General features: G+C 34.1%; 1 protein-coding gene across 1 annotated transcript in view; it reads left to right on the forward strand.

The window, feature by feature from the left end:
• Window positions 1-8945, forward strand: part of LOC149795332 (unextended protein-like) — a 33929-nt gene extending 24984 nt beyond the window's left edge. The window contains exon 5 of the mRNA XM_089965103.1: window positions 3370-8945. Coding sequence (XP_089821229.1) covers window positions 3370-4043 — 674 coding nt within the window. The 3' untranslated portion in view covers window positions 4044-8945. The remainder of the gene's footprint in view (window positions 1-3369) is intronic.
• Window positions 8946-17692: the final 8747 nt, after the last annotated feature.

Genomic DNA, 17692 nt, shown 5'->3' on the forward strand with positions numbered 1-17692 from the left:
GTTAACATGGGGAATCCAGCTTTTCTTCCATAGAAGGATACACAAGGTAGAGATTGGATGCTCAGCATTCCCACCTCCTGTTACTTGTTCTCCTAACGTTTTGTGATTGGGGAACATATTCGAAGGAGAAAGCAAATTTTTAAGTAAATTAATGTTTCTTTGAGAATACTTGCCCATTCACATTACTTTAAAGATCCTCCCATCCATCCTGCTTTGTGAGCATCATTGTTAGTATCTAGCTCAGCGAAAAACTAACATTCCTAACGTAATGTGATTGGATAGGAATTCTTAATTCCTTAATGGAAAATTGTGAACTTTGTTCTAAAACATTTTGAAATTTTTTTGTATTATAGAATTTTAAATATTGACAAGACTGCTCCAGTGGCCTAGTGGTTAGAGCGTCCACCTTTAATGCAGCAGGTTGTGAGTTTGAACCCCGACAGAGTCATACCAATGACTTATAAAAATGGTACTAACAGCTGCCTCGCTAGGCACTCAGCATTAAGAAGTTAATGTTAGGACTGGTCGGCCTGGTGTTAGGATAATGTGACTGGGTGGGACATGAGACATCATGCTACATGTCTGCGGCTTGATGCCCCAGTGCTAGACATCACTATAAACTGCCATACTGCAGACATTGTAGCAATGACTGCAAAATTGTTGAAGCTACTTTATAAATCCAAAACACACACGTACATACAAAAATTGACAATCCTATGGGTGCCATCTTATTAAGAAGGGAAAAAATATGCAGAGTTATCAGGTTCATTTATTTTGAAAATAAACCAGTGCAGTATGTTGAATGAAATTAATATATAGTAATTACTTAGTTATATATAGTAATTACTTAGTTGACAAAAGAGCAATTTTAAAAAATGTTTTACAAAAAGCATCATGAGAAATTGTAACTCACAAGGTAATTGAATAATTAAAGCAAAGTTAAGTTTTATAATATTATACAAACTAAAAGTCAGTATCAAAAATAATCAACTGATGAAGAGAATTTATTGTATAATCTGTCTCTGTTCCACTATTCAGTTGTACCCCACCTCTGGTTTTTGAAAGTATTTAACTGGTAAAGTTACAGTCTAAATAAAGATTATATAATACCTTTAAACTGTGCAAAGTTCAAGCCAGACCTTGTTCCATCAGTGCAAATGTTTGTAATTTGGGAGTATATTTTTTTATAAGTTGATGGGAAAAAAATTAAGTTTGAATGTAAACTAACACATATTTTCCCATACTTAGAAAGCTTAACTGTCAAACCTTGAAACTGTTTTGTTTACCCTGATTATAGCTAGAATTCCTTTTCTCCACCCATCATTTTTTAGTGGCTTGCCAGAAGGCAGAGCATGTTGTATTGAAGTGTGTTCATTGATCCATTGCCAAACTGTAGGGAAAATGCTTTTTATTCATAAACATTTCAGTTATCTATATATAGATGAATATTAAATATGGCCCGGGTGTATAATGTGCTGTTCACCTTACTCTGTTTTATCTTTGTTTTGTTTATGATTTTTATTTCTCTGAATGGTTACCATATTTGCTCTACTCTGTTGCCTTGTCTAAGCAGTTTGTATTCATGAAGAAGTGCATGAAAATGAATGTAGTAAATTTCTCTGAATGATCACCATATTTGCTCTACTCTGTTCCCTTTTCTAAGAAGTTTGTATTCATGAAGCGCATGAAAGTGGACATAGTAAATTTAATTCAAATACATACTAAATAAGGAATCATACTGCTCGTCATTTCCTGTGTAGAGGCAATGAAATTTTCAGGACTGAGGCCCATTGGCCCTGTTTATCACTGGCGTTCTTTACTGTGTAAGGGCACATGACTGAAAAAGGGTAGTCACACTTACCGAAAAGATAATTGGAAATGTAAGTACAACCTGTGAACACTTTTATTTATGCATAGAAAAAAAAATCAGAACTGCATACAGTATCTGTTTTTTATTTGTTCATGTAAGTATTCTTGCAGGCAAGGATAGAATGCAACCTAGTTTACCTTAGCCACTTCCAACTGAATTTCATGATTAAATGTATCAGGACAGAGTAGGGATATTAATTTTTAGGACGAGATATTTGGGAAAGTGATAATTTTCATTAGCACTCCAAAAAATGTAATTATACGTTTTATGTCAGAACAATTGGATAAATGATAAGTATGATTCATCATGATGGATATTCTCAGTACATGCGAGTACGAGTTCCTAATGATATGTACCATATATACTTGCTTAAAAGTAAAGTCCATGTACCATATATACTTGCTTAAAAGTAAAGTCCATGTACCATATATACTTGCTTAAAAGTAAAGTCCATGTACCATATATACTTGCTTATAAGTAAAGTCCATGTACCATATATACTTGCTTATAAGTAAAGTCCATGTACCATATATACTTGCTTATAAGTAAAGTCCATGTACCATATATACTTGCTTATAAGTGAAGTCCAGCTGTTGCATAATGTACTAGCAGAGCATTTTTTCCTACTGATTACTTCAAACAAGTTGCAGTCTCAGATCTGCCAGCACATTATGCAGTCACAGATCTGGGTCTGCACTGTTTAAAGTTGGACTTGACGTATAGATGAGTATCGACAGTGTGTTTAACTTATTGCATTATGTTTAAGAAATACAGCTAATATGTGTGATTAGGTTTTTAAAAAAAATGATATTCATTTGGTAATTTTTACCACTCATTACCCTATATTTATTATGATTTCCTTTTGATATCTCTATACATTTCCCAGTAGTTTTGACACACTGTGCCCTATAAAATCCTAGTAAGTTTTAAAATCATGGCTGGGAAACCTGAGAAAAAGTAAGCTCCATCAATTCATAACAAATGTTTCATGGTTCCATAAAACTTGTATAATGAAACTTTTGAATCAACAGATGTGTCTGAACTTTCATGTACATTCTTGTCAAGAGACGGTCGAGAGATTGGGAGAGAGATAGAGAGATATGCACAAGGATGCGCTTTCTTAATATAAGTGATCATACTTTGTGAATTTTGTAGATAATGGAGGGCCTAAAGAGGGATTAGTTGTACTCCACAGTGTTACCTTCTGTAAGTAAAGACATTACATTTGAACCTGTCTTGAGAGATACACTATCCCTTCTGCCAAAAAAAAAAATGGGTTCTCAAGGCAGCTGGCTTCATTTTGGGCCAGAACACTATAGTTGATTAATCAGTGCATTCAGAATGTGGTCTGTTAAGACAGGTGGTCTTTCATTTTTAACATACAGGTTTTACTTAAGTATTATTATTATTGGAACAAATGGTTTCATTTGCTGTTAGATTTTTTAAAATAATAATCATCATGCGAAACTTCTTGATGAAAAATTATATTAATTTTTCAGATGTGTCTGAGAGCTTACTTGTACCAACCAGCAATTCTGACAGCATCTATGTAAAACATGATCCCTATATTCCTGATTTCACAATGACAGCGATGACAGATCTCCAACTCTTGAAAATCACACGTGCACAATATATTGTAGCCCGGCGTGCTACTTTAATGGGTCGTAATAAACCAGAATCCAGCCAAGAAGAAGAAACCTTTACACAGGAGTGGAAAAAAGTGCGAAATTTGACGAGCACCGTAACTGGTGCTGCATCAGGGGATGTAGTTTTGCACAATAATAGTAATTCTAATTTGCCAATCTCTGTAAACTGTGACGGTTCAGAGGTTTTGCTTAAAAATTTTACACTTGACTCAAACAACCAAAACATAGCCATAGCAGAGTTCCAGAGAAATGAAAGTAAGGATTCAGTTTGGAGCTTTCCTTCAGTGGAAAAGCAGCATGATTCTTCAGACAGTTCAGGAGAAACAGTTGAAGCAAAAGAAACTCCTAGTGTCATAATAAATGTGGAATGTGGAGATAACCAAGATGAAATTATCGAAAAAGTCCATCTCCTCACAGATAGGACTAGTGTGCAAAATGATCCTGGAGAGAATGAGAGTCATTCTGAAGTTGAGTGTCTTTTGGGCGAGTTATCTCCATTGGTACCAAATTCTAAAGTTGCTGGATAAGTTTAATTGTCTTTCTACAATGTTTCCATGGAAATCTGATTTGCACATGTACAAAAATATGACTGAGGATTTTGTATGTCTTTCCATAGATTCTTGTTAACCAATTATTTTGGGTTATTTTTCTTAAACCTGACTTTTTTAACCAAACTGCTTTTTCCACTGTTAATACATATCTGTAGCTACATTAATGCATTTTCTTACATATAGCTGATAATAGTTGATTTATGCAAGGAGTTTTAAATTTGTACATGGTGCACTAGTTTCATTTAACAGATTAGAATACATGTTTATTTCACAAAGGTTTCCATGTCTGTTCTCCTGAGTTTCTTGTTTAAGGCTAATCAATCCAATCTCCCATAAAATAATGAAACATAGTCAGAAATTACTTTTGCACTTGTGAAAATATTTATTGTAATTTGGGACATTTACAGCCATCATATCAGAAGAGTTTATTGCATTTAAAGTGACAGGGATTGAAAATTCTGGAAGCCAGAAAGTTTGGTACCTACATTTTGTTTTACCTTTTGGTCCAGCAATAGTTACCCTAAAATAAAAGTCAGGCAGGATTGGTCTCAACTGGTATGTTGAACCATGTAGATAAATATATAGGCAAAAATAAGAACAGAAAGATCTATTAGGTGCAATAGGACTGGACAGGCATAAATTTTATTCAAATGTCGAGGACCCAGGGATTATTATACATGTTGAAGCAGTACTAAACTACAAAACTTTAATGAGCATAAAATTTTAGCTAATTTTCCAAGCATTCTAATGTGTACTACCAGATAAAACCACAATATTTACCAAAGAAAATAGCCATACTTTGTCTTTTATTTTATTTGCTGCACTGGTGATCGACTGGCAGAGCTTATGGGATGATCATTTGTCCATTGTCTTTTATCCTTTAGCACAAGTTATGACTGCTCCTTGGATGATTGCCATGAAGCTTTACACACATATTCATCCCAAGGCTTGTTGGTCCTAAATGAAAATGGTGCCACTCTGAAATTCATATTAGCTGCCACAGTGGCCAGTTGGAAAATATTTTTTTCACTTCTCATATTAACACAGCATATTCTGATGATGTTCAATTGGTCCTTAATGAAAATGAAGCCAATCTTGCATCTAAAATGGTCACCATGACAGCCATCTTGAAAAGCTTGCTATTGCTGCTTCACCAGAATGGAAAGTCACATGAACAGTGGGTTTTCACCAGAAGACTTTTTATGATGTTCTTTTGCTTCTTACTGAAAATGTGCCGATATGAAATCAGTATGGCTGCCAACCTGAAAATCTTGTTACTGCTACATTTCCTGGATAAAGGGTCATATCAGCATCTGGATTTTCACCAAAATAATCTTTTGATGTCTAGTTTGTCTTAAAATGAAAATTGTGCCAATGTGACATCCAAAATGGTGGCCAAAGTAGTCATTTAAAAAATCTTGTTATTGACCCTTTTCAGAAAAGGGGTTTCATCAGAAGACTTTTTACGGTGTCTGATTGAACCTAATAAAATGATGCAGACTAACATCCAGTATGATCAATATGATGGCCGTTATTTGTATTCTTCCTGAAAGCATGGTTATATCAACCTGTTGTTTTTTGACAAAAGACTTCCAATGATATCTATTTGTTCTTCTTTGAAATTGGTGATAATTTTTTATCCCATGGCATTAATCTTTGGAATTTTGTTTCACCATTCCTCCTGAATGAATGGTCTTATTGACATGGTGTTTCACCCAAAGACTTCTTCCTAGTTGGTCTGAAGTTAAATGATGCTAGTCTTGCATCCAGTATGACCACCCAGGTGGCCAGCTTGAAAATTTTGTTATCGTGCAAAAATGTTGGAGATAGTTTCAACACTAGCCAGCTGAAAGTAAGAAATGGTTTTATCTTCGATTCCATTAAATTCTTTACATCCAGCAGGGATAGTGACGACATTAATAAAGTTGTCGCCATATTTTGTTGCCAGTTTTTAAAAGATGTTGCCATTTTCATAATACAGCACTAGTCGTTTATTTTGATATCCCTGTGACCAAGGTAATATTATTGACTTGAGCGGATATTGAGAGGAGTAATTGTGGAGGGGAGGGCTAAAATGAAAATCAAATTTCAGATAGAAATGAAATTCGTTAAGAGGTAACCTGTCACCATTGAGTAGGATTTACACCGAAAGTGTGAATTGACAGCTTATAACTGTGTAGAAGAATCCTTAATACGTAAAGTACTGTACATGTATGTGAAAAATCCATGAATTTGAGTATGGATCACATGTTATAGAATTTAGATATCATTCACATCCCATTAGAAAAAGCAAATAATATATATGTAAAACAAAATGTCATTCCTGGTTTGATCTAAATCCAATTGTCAACAAACATGTGTCACTAGATAATCACTGAGGTATTTATTGTTGCCAGTAGCCTAGATTTTGGTCAGCTGGAGACGGCTATAATCTTGCCAAGGCTACCAAGGGGACAAAGCTGTTAATAGGGAAATGAAAACACATGAACAGACTAAAAAGTTTAACAAACATCTTTGCGACCTGGTTTCAGAAGATTTTATATTTAGCTTGCGTTCAATGCCGCCTTTGGTGAGATCATAAGCATAAACATTCTTCCTGCAAAGCAGAAACTTTCACAGGACAATAAAAGTGTTCCAGTCACAGTGACTTGGAAAAATGCAACAATCGATCAGATTTGATTTATTTTATGTAAGTTTGGTGCAGACTTCCTTTGATGAAAGGTACTTATGATAGGTGATTTTTTAAAGATTTTAGTCAGTTTGATTTGATAATTGGTGCATGTGTTATTGAAGTCACCGCTAAATGCAAACGTCTGAGGACCAAACAAGTGCCGGTTGGTTATTACAGGAGTAACATCAAGTAACTTTAGAACACTGAGACCGAGTTTTTTGTTTCATTTGCTTAGTATTTTATACAGAACAATCGGTGCTTCAAAGATAATAGTTTTCTATGAAGTTTCAGAAAAATTTGTATTGGGTTAATTTTTATATAAAAAAAACACCACAAAAATTAAACATAAAAATACGTTCATTTGGTCGATTGTAGCCATTCCTGTTCTGCCTTCGGAGGTTGATTGAGCATAGCTAATCTGGAAGCATAACTATTTGTTTGTATCACAGCATAATTACCTAGACCTCGTGTATCCATAATTGGATTGTTATCTAAAAATGTACTGTTAAGATGCATTTGTCAATAGATTCCAGTGCATTTTGTGTCCATTCCCAGTCCAGTAGTGTATCAGTTCCTTCAAGGACTCTTGTATACCTTAATATATCTTTTAGAGAATCGTAATATCATTAACTGTTTTCTTTTGTATTGTGGTATTACATTTATATTGATTTCAAAGGGTTTATCTTCCTAAGTTTTGTTGTTTTCTTTTTTTCTTTACATTTTAGAACTTTTAATTGGCGCTATAGAGCCAATATTGTTCTGATATTCTGCTTAACCATATACGTACATATATATACATACATACTGAAATGATTTTTTTAATAAAATGTTATGCTCGTTAACATTCTGTAATGATATGTATGGTAAAAATGCCAATATCTACCCAAAGGGGCAGTTCTGAAAGTTTGTATTCATAAGTACCAGTTCATACTAATGAGGTAATTGAACAGACTTGTAGTAGTTACCTTAAAAAATGCTCCAGTTGATATTTTGTCTTGTTTTTAATTTCCTTCACTGTTTGCAGCATGTTTTGTGCAATTTGATTATATTGTGTATTCAAATAAAATGACCACATATAACATAGTATAAAACTGGATCCTTCATTTATCTATGTGTGCAGTTTAGCATGAAAAAATATATAGCTTTTCGTTTTTTGGGGTAAAACTACCACTGAAAATGGCATTTTCTGCCTGATGGTCTTTCAGAAAACTGTTGCTAATATGGGTAGATATTGGGATTTACAGTTAGTAACAAAAGTAGGTTTCTTGATGAAAAAATGCTTTTGTAAAATGGAAGAACACATGAAGTATAGATGTAGAGGGAGTCACCAGGGCTGTACAAACCATGGATAAAATTGACTTCATTTGACTTGAGAACTTGTGGATAGAATGGCTCTGTCACTTGATGGCATGAGTATACTATGAGATGAAGATATTTAGAGATTTTTAGACTTATTCACTTCTTTATTGATTAGGTTTTCTGTTTTCAAAGTAACTTAGTAACTTATTTTGCAATTCTTTATTTTTACATTTTTAGAATGTAACATTTAATTGTTACCATATAACTTTTGTGTTGACATGCTGTTAAACCCTAATACCTACCTGCCTGCTGCCTGCCTACCTACCTACCTACCTCCCTGCCTGCCCGCCTACCTACCTACCTGCCTGCCTACCTACCTACCTGCCTGCCTACACACACACACACAAAGAAGGCTTTCCTTATGGGCACATTCTCTGAAACAGGGAACCAGACAATTTTTGTAGTACGCATACTTCATTAGGATTAGAAATGTTTGGGTCTTTCGGTTGTGATACCTAGGCTGCCAAGCAGTTTAAGGTGCTTGCCTTTACAGATCATTCAGACATATCACCTTGTCTGTGCAAGTTCAAGTCTCACCTCAACCATCATGTCAGAAAGCTTGCCAGTAGCTTTCTGTAGGTCAGTGGTTCTTCCTCCAACAAATGTACTAGTTGCCATGTAATGTGCCAAAAAATGATGTTAAATCCTTCAAAACAAAAACAAATTTTCTTGAGATTTATGTATCAGCGCAACCTAACAATCCCTTTGGAAAATCACAAAGAACAAGACAGAGAGATCATACAGTTATGCCAATAACTCATTCTGCCTTTAAGTACAATTTCTGCTTTGTACATTAAAACTAGGTCTTTGTTTAATTTTAGATATGAATAAATGTTTGGAAAATGCAACATGTTTTGTAAATCATTTTTATTGCTTTCTCTTATTGCACTATCTTGCTTCAGTATTGTTTTCTTGCTGTTGGACATATATATGTTGGTGTTGTAATGGGACATAGGGATTTATAAAGTATCTGTCTTGGATGCAAGATGTTGTGGGTTCTGACCCCAGCCAAGTCATACCAAAGACATAAAAATGGTACTAGCAGCTACCCGACTTGGCATTCAGCATTTATAGGTTTCATTAGGACTGGTTGGTCTGGTGTCAGGATAATGTGACTGAGTGAGACATGATGCCACATGTCTGCAGCATGATGCCCAAGTACTAGATATCACTATAAAGTTCCACATTGCAGACATTACAGCAGTATGACTGAAATTGTTAAAGCTACATTAAAAAACAAAACAATTATAAAGCTAGGGCCCCTTGCCACTTTTGAACAAGGCCCAACCTATATATTGCATAGAAGATCATTGTCTCTGTGACCAGATATCATGGTTACTTAAATTCTGTTTTGTGCTATAGACTGGTGCATTGACCTGGTTAACATGCTTACATAAGTTTAAAATGCTTTCACAGTTGAACTCATAGTGACAACTTATATTTTTTCATTGGACATGCAACATAATGTTAGCATTATTATAGACTAATAGGTCTGGAATCAAGTTTTGTTGATAACAAAGGAACGAGGGCACTTCTTTGAATGGTCAACTTTCAGTATGTGCAAAAATTGCTTTTTTACAAGAATTTTAAAATCTGTATTAATATATTGCGTAAAATTGACTTAAGACAATAAAACGTAAACATGAACAGTTCTAGTTTCCTTGAGGTTGAAATCTGGCATCATTGTATGATGCTTCCACAGCATCACACTTTGATACGATAATAAAAAGTTATGACTGTTGAAAGACAGATGTGGTTCAGTAAAAACATAGTCTGTTCTAATGCATTCTTTACACAAGAAATATGTTTTCTCATTTATATACTGTGTAAAAAAGACACTACAATTTGTCAGTTTCAGAAATTGCATCAGCTAAAAATAGCAATGAAGGTCAAATCACATTGGTTTATAACAATATATAAACTCATTTTCCTGCACATGAATCATATAGTATGTCATTTGTGTCTATGTAGATCATTGTCATTGTTTTTGCTATGGCAATGTACTAAGAAATCACAAAACAACCAAGATGAACATTGTAAATGCATTGTAAGCATCTTCAGCTTTCTTTGTGTGATGAAACAATTTAGCAAAGTTGAATGCTTTAGATGAATTAGATACATTTCATCAGAATTGTTATCGACATAGTCATAGTTGTGTGTTTAGATATTTTGGCATGCATGTTGTTCAATACTGGCATGCTGGCTGAAACCAGACATAAAAGTAAATACATATATACACCCTCTCTGCATCGCAACCATTTTTCTTCCGGTTTAGACATTAGTTTGGAGCGAGTTTCATGGCACGTATCCCCTTGGGGGAGGAGGAATGGCTAAGGGGACCAACTTTGTACATGTAAAATAGCTGTACGTTGTATGGTACATTGTTTGCATCTGTCTATGGATTTTGACTAGTTCTATCTGTAAACATGAAACTTGGTGCATCTTGGTAAGTACTACACCATTCTCACAAAAGTAGATCACTGTGATCCATATCATACTTAACCTAGTTTGGTTAAACTTTGTTTTAAATTATTTCTCAAGCTTTATTCATGAAAGTCATCAATACTGATGATTGTTTCCATCTGTTAGTACTATAACCTTTACAACAATATTCACCGTGGCCTACATTTCTCATTGTCTTGGTTAAGTTTCTGCATTTAGTTCATGACCAGTTTTTTGCGACTTGTTTATTTACTGTTATACATAGAATCACGAAACTTGAAGAAGGGATACATCTTGGGGAGTAATACACCTTCATAAAGGTGGGTCATAGTGACCCATGGTTCACTCTTCACTGTCAAGGAAATAATGTCATTATGACACATCAGACAGGGTTAGGTTTAAGTTTTTGCATTTGGTTTATTTTCTTTATTTCATCCTACATGTTGTTATATTTGGAGTCTTGAAACCAAGTGAACAGAGGCAGCTTTATGAGTACTACACCCTTATCACAAAGGTGGATTATGGTAACTCATTTTTCATGCTTAATTGTCTTTGGTTTAAAAAAAATTGTTTCAACTGCTCAAGTTTGAATCATTAATGTAGAAGATTATATACATCTTTCTTATTACCACACCTGTGTATAAAAGCATAACTGACCTACATTTCACATTGTGCTTGCATAGGTCAAGTTTTGCACTAAGCTCAAGACCACAGGGTTTGTGCATGCTTTGTACATACTATCCGATCTAGAATTGTGACAATTGGTGTGGCGGTGCATTTTGATAAGCGCTACTCCCAAGGTACAGAAGTAGGTCCTTATGGTCCATATGTTATGCTTCACTAACTTGTGTTGGATGTTCATTTTTCAGGCACTGTTCTTTCTAGAGTTGTGAAATTGATGATGATATGCATTTTATTACTACATCAACTTTACAACAAAATATTATTATGACCTATTTTTCATCTTTTACTTGCTTTGATTTAAATTTATTTAGCTCATGACCACTCAAATTTATACTATCCTATTTAAAATCCTTAAACTTGAAAAGTAATACCCTCATTTTAAAAAGAGATGTTTTGTTATGAATATTTCATGATCCAGAGACTCTTTAAATTTTGTGTTTAAAGGGCATTTATTTGGTGATGTTGATATTTGAATGATAAAACTTGATAAAAGATTAAATATTTGTGTTTCGCTCATAATGACATAGATTTTTTCATGCTATACACAACCCTTTATGGTTCGAGTCTCGGATTTGGCTAATGTGGGTATGTGAGAAAGCTTGCCAGTAGCTTCTCATGGGTCAGTGGTTCTTTCCGGGTTTTCACCAGAGTTCTTCCTCCACCATTAATACTGGCCGCCATGTATAGCCTATCATGTGGTGAAAAATGGCATTAAACCCTACCACAACCCTTTTTGACCAATGCATGTTGGAAGGAAAAATAAATGTTTATTCACTGGTAGGGATAACTACTTGGATGTGTACTAATGCAAAAAATAAACTGGGAACTGCTTCAAAATCAGAACAATTATTATTATTATACTGACAAAGTACCTTGTTGATATTTTAAAAATATTTCCTTTTTTATATGCTTATTTTTGAGCATAGTGTGCAGAAAGGGAGTTAAGATGTTTGCTAGAGTGAATAATGGTACATCTGATGAAATTTTTAATGCATATACAGAAACATGTTTCTGGGATAGTTTTTGGTTTGCAAAATTTTATTCACTTGAAGCAAAATATGCAACAAAAAAAAATTTGGCCTGAACATTCTTTATTTCTAAAGATGCAAAATAATCTCTTGTATATATTTAAGCACTACCATGCATAGCAATTAGAAAATGTTAATTTAAACATGTCTGAAGTCCCTTTTAAATGTACAAGTTACATCCTGTGCCTTTTCTAAGTATGAAGTAAATTTAGATGAAGATTTAACGCAGGTAAGTGTAATAAGTTATTTAACAGTTTTCTCCCAGTTGTCTCAATAATTATGCATAAAGATTTCTCTCACTGAGCCATCTTCTGTTAATTTGTATTGCTATAAATGGAAATCCTTCCATATTAAAGTCTATACATTGTTTATTGTGCTAGGTGTACCTGGTTTTCTTTTGCTTCAAGGGAGCAAGTTTCAGCTGACAGTCTGGCCAGACCACCTCTTGGTTTTATATCCAGACTTCTACATTCATAACTTACACACATGACAAGTGATGCAAAGCTAGGGTGCCCATTTGTCCGGTTTTATACTAGTCTGTTTTTCAGCTGGTATGTCCCCTTCTTAACATGATCATTTTTGTGTGGCTGTAAAAGAGCATCCAGTCCAGTATTTTTGCATTCCATCAGTGGTCACTCTATGGAAAGGCCAATGAACCTCATAGCTGCTGTAAACAATTATTAATATATTCTATACACCAGAAATGGGTGAACACAGGATTTGTTTAATTTGATAGCCTTACTATATAATGCCCATAGGTGGACATTTCATGTATGCACATCTGAATGGCAGACACAGGAATTTGAGCAAAACATTATATGCTCTTAAATTTACTGCATTTGTTCAGTTATCTATATCTATAATGTATGAATATGGTAAGCTTTTCTTCAAAATAAAATATTCATTCTTACCATCTGTCAGTATTACTATTATTACATAGTGACGTCAGAATATGGCCCACACTGTGTAAAAATTGATGTTAGGGACAGGTACTGAATCACTATTTTACAGCCAGAGAACTGTTTCACTGGTTTGGGAATAAATATTTTGATAAATACCCATTAGCTACTAAAGGGGTTTAATTTTCTTCTTGTAATGAGGCTGCCAGTGTGTGATGAGTTTGCCAGTTTGACTGTGCATATATCATACCACAGTAATTTGCACATAATGAGATTATGTTACCATGACAATTTGTGATGAGGTTGCCAGTTTGATCTTTCATGCATTGTACAATATTAACTCACATATAAGATTATGTTCCCATGACAATTGGTGATGAGGTTGCCAGTTTGACCTTTCATGCATTATACCATAGTAACTTGCACATGAGATTATGTTGCCATGACAATTTGTGATGATGTTGCCAGTTTGATCTTTCATGCATTGTACTATATAATCTGTTGATATATTATGAAGTAAACAAGCTTGGAAATCATACAACTCTGAGCTTTAGTTTTCAGTATCAGCCAATCAGAAATGATCTTTCACCTTTTGAAGGGAATGGAAAGGGGAACACTAATTCATTTACCATAGAACTGGATGTTAATACATTAAAAAATAAAAATAATTTCTGCATTAGATTAGCTTATAAACCACACGTGCCTCCCGTTCACTAGTGTTACAGAGAGTTGCTTCAGCTTTGTGCCAGAATTGTTTCAAATGGCCCCCGCCCCCACAAATAAACTGATCATTTAAAAGTAAACAAATAAATAAATTGATCACCAGTACTTTGCAAATATCAGCTTAATTGGACCATAATGTTCAAGCTCGGGATTCAGAGTTGCAATTTGAGTGATTTGCCAGTGATATATGCAGACTCGATGTAGTGAACCTATCATGAGCATTACTTTCATTATAAATTAACAAACTAGCTAAATAATTTCTGTATTTTGCTAGCTTATTTGGGTTGCAAAACCTGAAATAATTCATAGAATTTTAGGAATTTTATCTGAAATGAAAAGAAATGTAAAAATCTTAAGGTATAACATACTTACTAGTTTATTGCTTGTTTATAAACTGCCACAATAAAGTTAAGTAACTGCCACAATTTTGGGTTTCATTTTAGTTGCCTTGAATATTGGGCTGATGTTATTGAATAGATTTTACACATGCACTGGGATAATTTAAAAATAGAACATTGTAACTGATATATAAATTTGTAACATTATGGACTTGGAATGACAAACTAAAAATAATATGTACTATGGGTACTGCATTTCTTGTTTGTGTGATTTTGCATTAAAAGTTTGTGTGGGTTTGCACTGAATGCAATTTTCTGTTGTGAATTTGAAAATAGAGCATTATTTTTCTAGCTGTTTAATTTTGTAATTACATTTTTTGTCATTCAGGTAACACTAATACCATTTATATTTTGTATTTATCACATATATTTTACAAGTTTAAAATACAAATGTTAAAGTTTGTTACATAGTCTATTTCATTTTTATAGCAACTGAGCACAATGTCAGATGTTGGACTTTTTTCTATTTATAATTCATTTCAAATGCTGCATGAAGTTTTTTTTAAACAAGAAAGAATAAAATCAGTTAAAATGAGATATTTGTATTTACAAAAAGATTATACTCCTTTTGACTAGTGATCAAACAAGGTACATTTAATGTAACCACCATAGCTCAACAATAACTGTATTTACCCTTCTAACTATTTTGCTTTATCTACAAAACTTTGCCTTTGTTTACATTAAAAGAGACAGTATTAATTTTTTTGGAAATGTTTATGTTCCCAAGAGTTGAACCGCTTTTAACATTTACATTGTTACCTAAGGTCTTTGCCTTTTTTTATCTTGAAGGACTACACATTTACATTTGGAAGGGTTGTTCTCCCTTTAGTTTTTTTTTAGTTTTCTTTGTATTTTTAAAATATTCCATTTAATCAGCCCTATATAACCAGGATTTTGCTTACATGCCATCAAATCATATAAATACATGATTGATGTCATTTGATAGGTTAATTGCCTATTTTACGCAGTTGTGCCTTTTAAAGATTTCACTATTTCTGGTCCATTTTGATAGATTGCCCTTTTATCATCAGTTTAAAATTTTCATTACAGCAGGTGATTGTAAGCAGCATAGTTCCAATGTCATTCAACATATTCAGTTTGATGTGTGCATTGTCCCATAGAATTATGGCCCTTTACAATTAACTTCATATCTTCACATGGGATAAAGCTTGCAACCAGCACAGCTCATGAGCCACTCAACATAATCTGACACATTTGGACAAGACTGTTGTCTCAGAGACTTGGATGTGTGTGATAACTGCTTTTTTGTTTTACTCCATTTTGAACCAAGTTCACCTTGTTCATCTTGTCAAACAAGTTGTATTGTTGGAATTTGGTAAAATAACTCTTAGAACAAGACGTCATTTATGGGTTTTGTCTTGTCTACTCTTGTTATATCTTCATATGGGATGCTGCTTGTAATAATCAGCATAGATAAGGAACCTTTCAAGACGTTCTGATGCAATTTGATGTCAACATTGTGACCTAAATGAGCCATGCAGTTTTGTCTCATGTTCTCTATTTTGGTCAGTTATGGCCCTTAAGGATCACCTTCATTTCATTTCTGTGGATACTACTAGCATTGAAGAGATGTCTCTTCATGGATTTGAATTTCAAAGCTTTTATGTCATTAGAGGAGTCATGGCCCCTGAATGCCTGTCTACTTCTAACTTTAGTTTCCTAACACAAATTTCTGTTTAAAGCTCTGGAACAAATCGTAGTAGTGGAACCTTGTGTGATGCATTCATCACTAATAACTAGTTTGAAATCAAGCCAAGTCATGATAATATAACGTTAACAGACTTTCCAGTCTTTTAAAATTCTTTAAGAATAAAGGTGAAGTCATGAAAATATTGTTCTTAAATTAACATCGCTTTATTCATGTACTTGCATGGTAACTAAGATTCTTAACATTGGAATCAATTGTTTATTTCTTTACTTAAATCAGAGTTCAATTTGTGCACCAGGATATTTTTTGTAGCAGGGTCATGTGACTGAGGTGTTACATTTTTCAATTAATAAACTGCGTCTGTTGTAATATAAATCTTCATCTTGCTCTGTATGCGTTTATGATAATAAGGCTGTTATGAAACAAAAAACAATTCAGACTTTTTCTTTGCAAATCAATTAGTGTACTGTTCACACTGTGACATGATTGGTATGCCAGTACATTTATTCTTTTTAATTAAGGCATTCGTTAACGTTTCACATTCACATTTTACAACTAGCTACACACTTCACTAACCTTTATCTTTAATGCACATTATTTATATATTCTTGTATATGTACTTTTTGTAATGTTAATGTTCATGTTTTAAAAAAATTAAAAAATAAAGAATTTACATGTGTCTTGTTGTTTTGGGCCATTTTGAACAAATATGGAAATATAAGTTGATAGGTGACATTCCAAACATTAAAAAAGAACTAAAAACAAGAAACTTGTTGTTGTTGTGGAGTTTAACGCCATTTTTCAGCACACGATAGGCTATACAAGGCGGCCAGTATTAATGGTGGAGGAAGAACCCGGGAAAACCCCAGAAAAAAACACCGACCCACGAGAAGCTACTGGCAAGCTTTCTCACCTACCAACATTGGCTGAATCCGAGGCTCAAACCAGTGTAGACAGAGGTGAGATGGCAGTGATCCGTAACGGAGAGCGCTTTAGACCACTCGGGGCCCCCAAAACAAGAAACTACTCTGATATATAGTCAACATCAATTGAGACAAAAATACCTTATAATGAGTTATCAAAAACTGTTGAACAGTTTTTGACCAATCAGACAGAATATCCTGACCAATCCCCTTTAAGCATATGTGAATAATGCTATCTACCATCCAATATAGCTGCAGTTACTGCTCCAAATCACGTGGTCAGTGACTGTTAGGCCACTGTCAGGCAAATTATTTAGTGATACCTTTCTAATTATAAAAAACTAATAGTGATTCTGAGTAAAAATGATTTGTCATCACTATTGTACTCCATGGGATTTTGTTCTTGTTGTGGGGTTCAACACCCATTTTTCAGCACAAGATAGGTTAACATTGGCACCCAGTATAACTGGTGGAGGAAAAGCCCAGAAAATCCCCGGCATGAACCACTGACCCACAAGAAGCTACTGTCAAGCTTTCTCATGTACCAACATTAGCCAAACTCAAGACTGTGGTCTGGAATGGTGAGTGCTTTAGACTACTTGAGTCCCCTACTACATGGATTAAGTATTTTATTTTATGCTAGAGCATGAATCACTGGATTTTGCAAGTAAATAAATGTGATAATTCATTGGAGTGAATAACGAGAAATAATTTCATTGCCACATTATGAAGATAAATGTGAAATTCAAAGTATTATTAGATGCTTGCATTACGAAGTGGTTAAAATGCCCACCTCATGTTAAGGACAACCTGATTTCAAATCCAGCAG

Source organism: Sinohyriopsis cumingii, chromosome 7 (assembly GCF_028554795.1).
Source record: "Sinohyriopsis cumingii isolate HCF-2022 chromosome 7, ASM2855479v2, whole genome shotgun sequence".
NCBI classification, from domain to species: Eukaryota; Metazoa; Mollusca; class Bivalvia; order Unionida; family Unionidae; genus Sinohyriopsis; species Sinohyriopsis cumingii.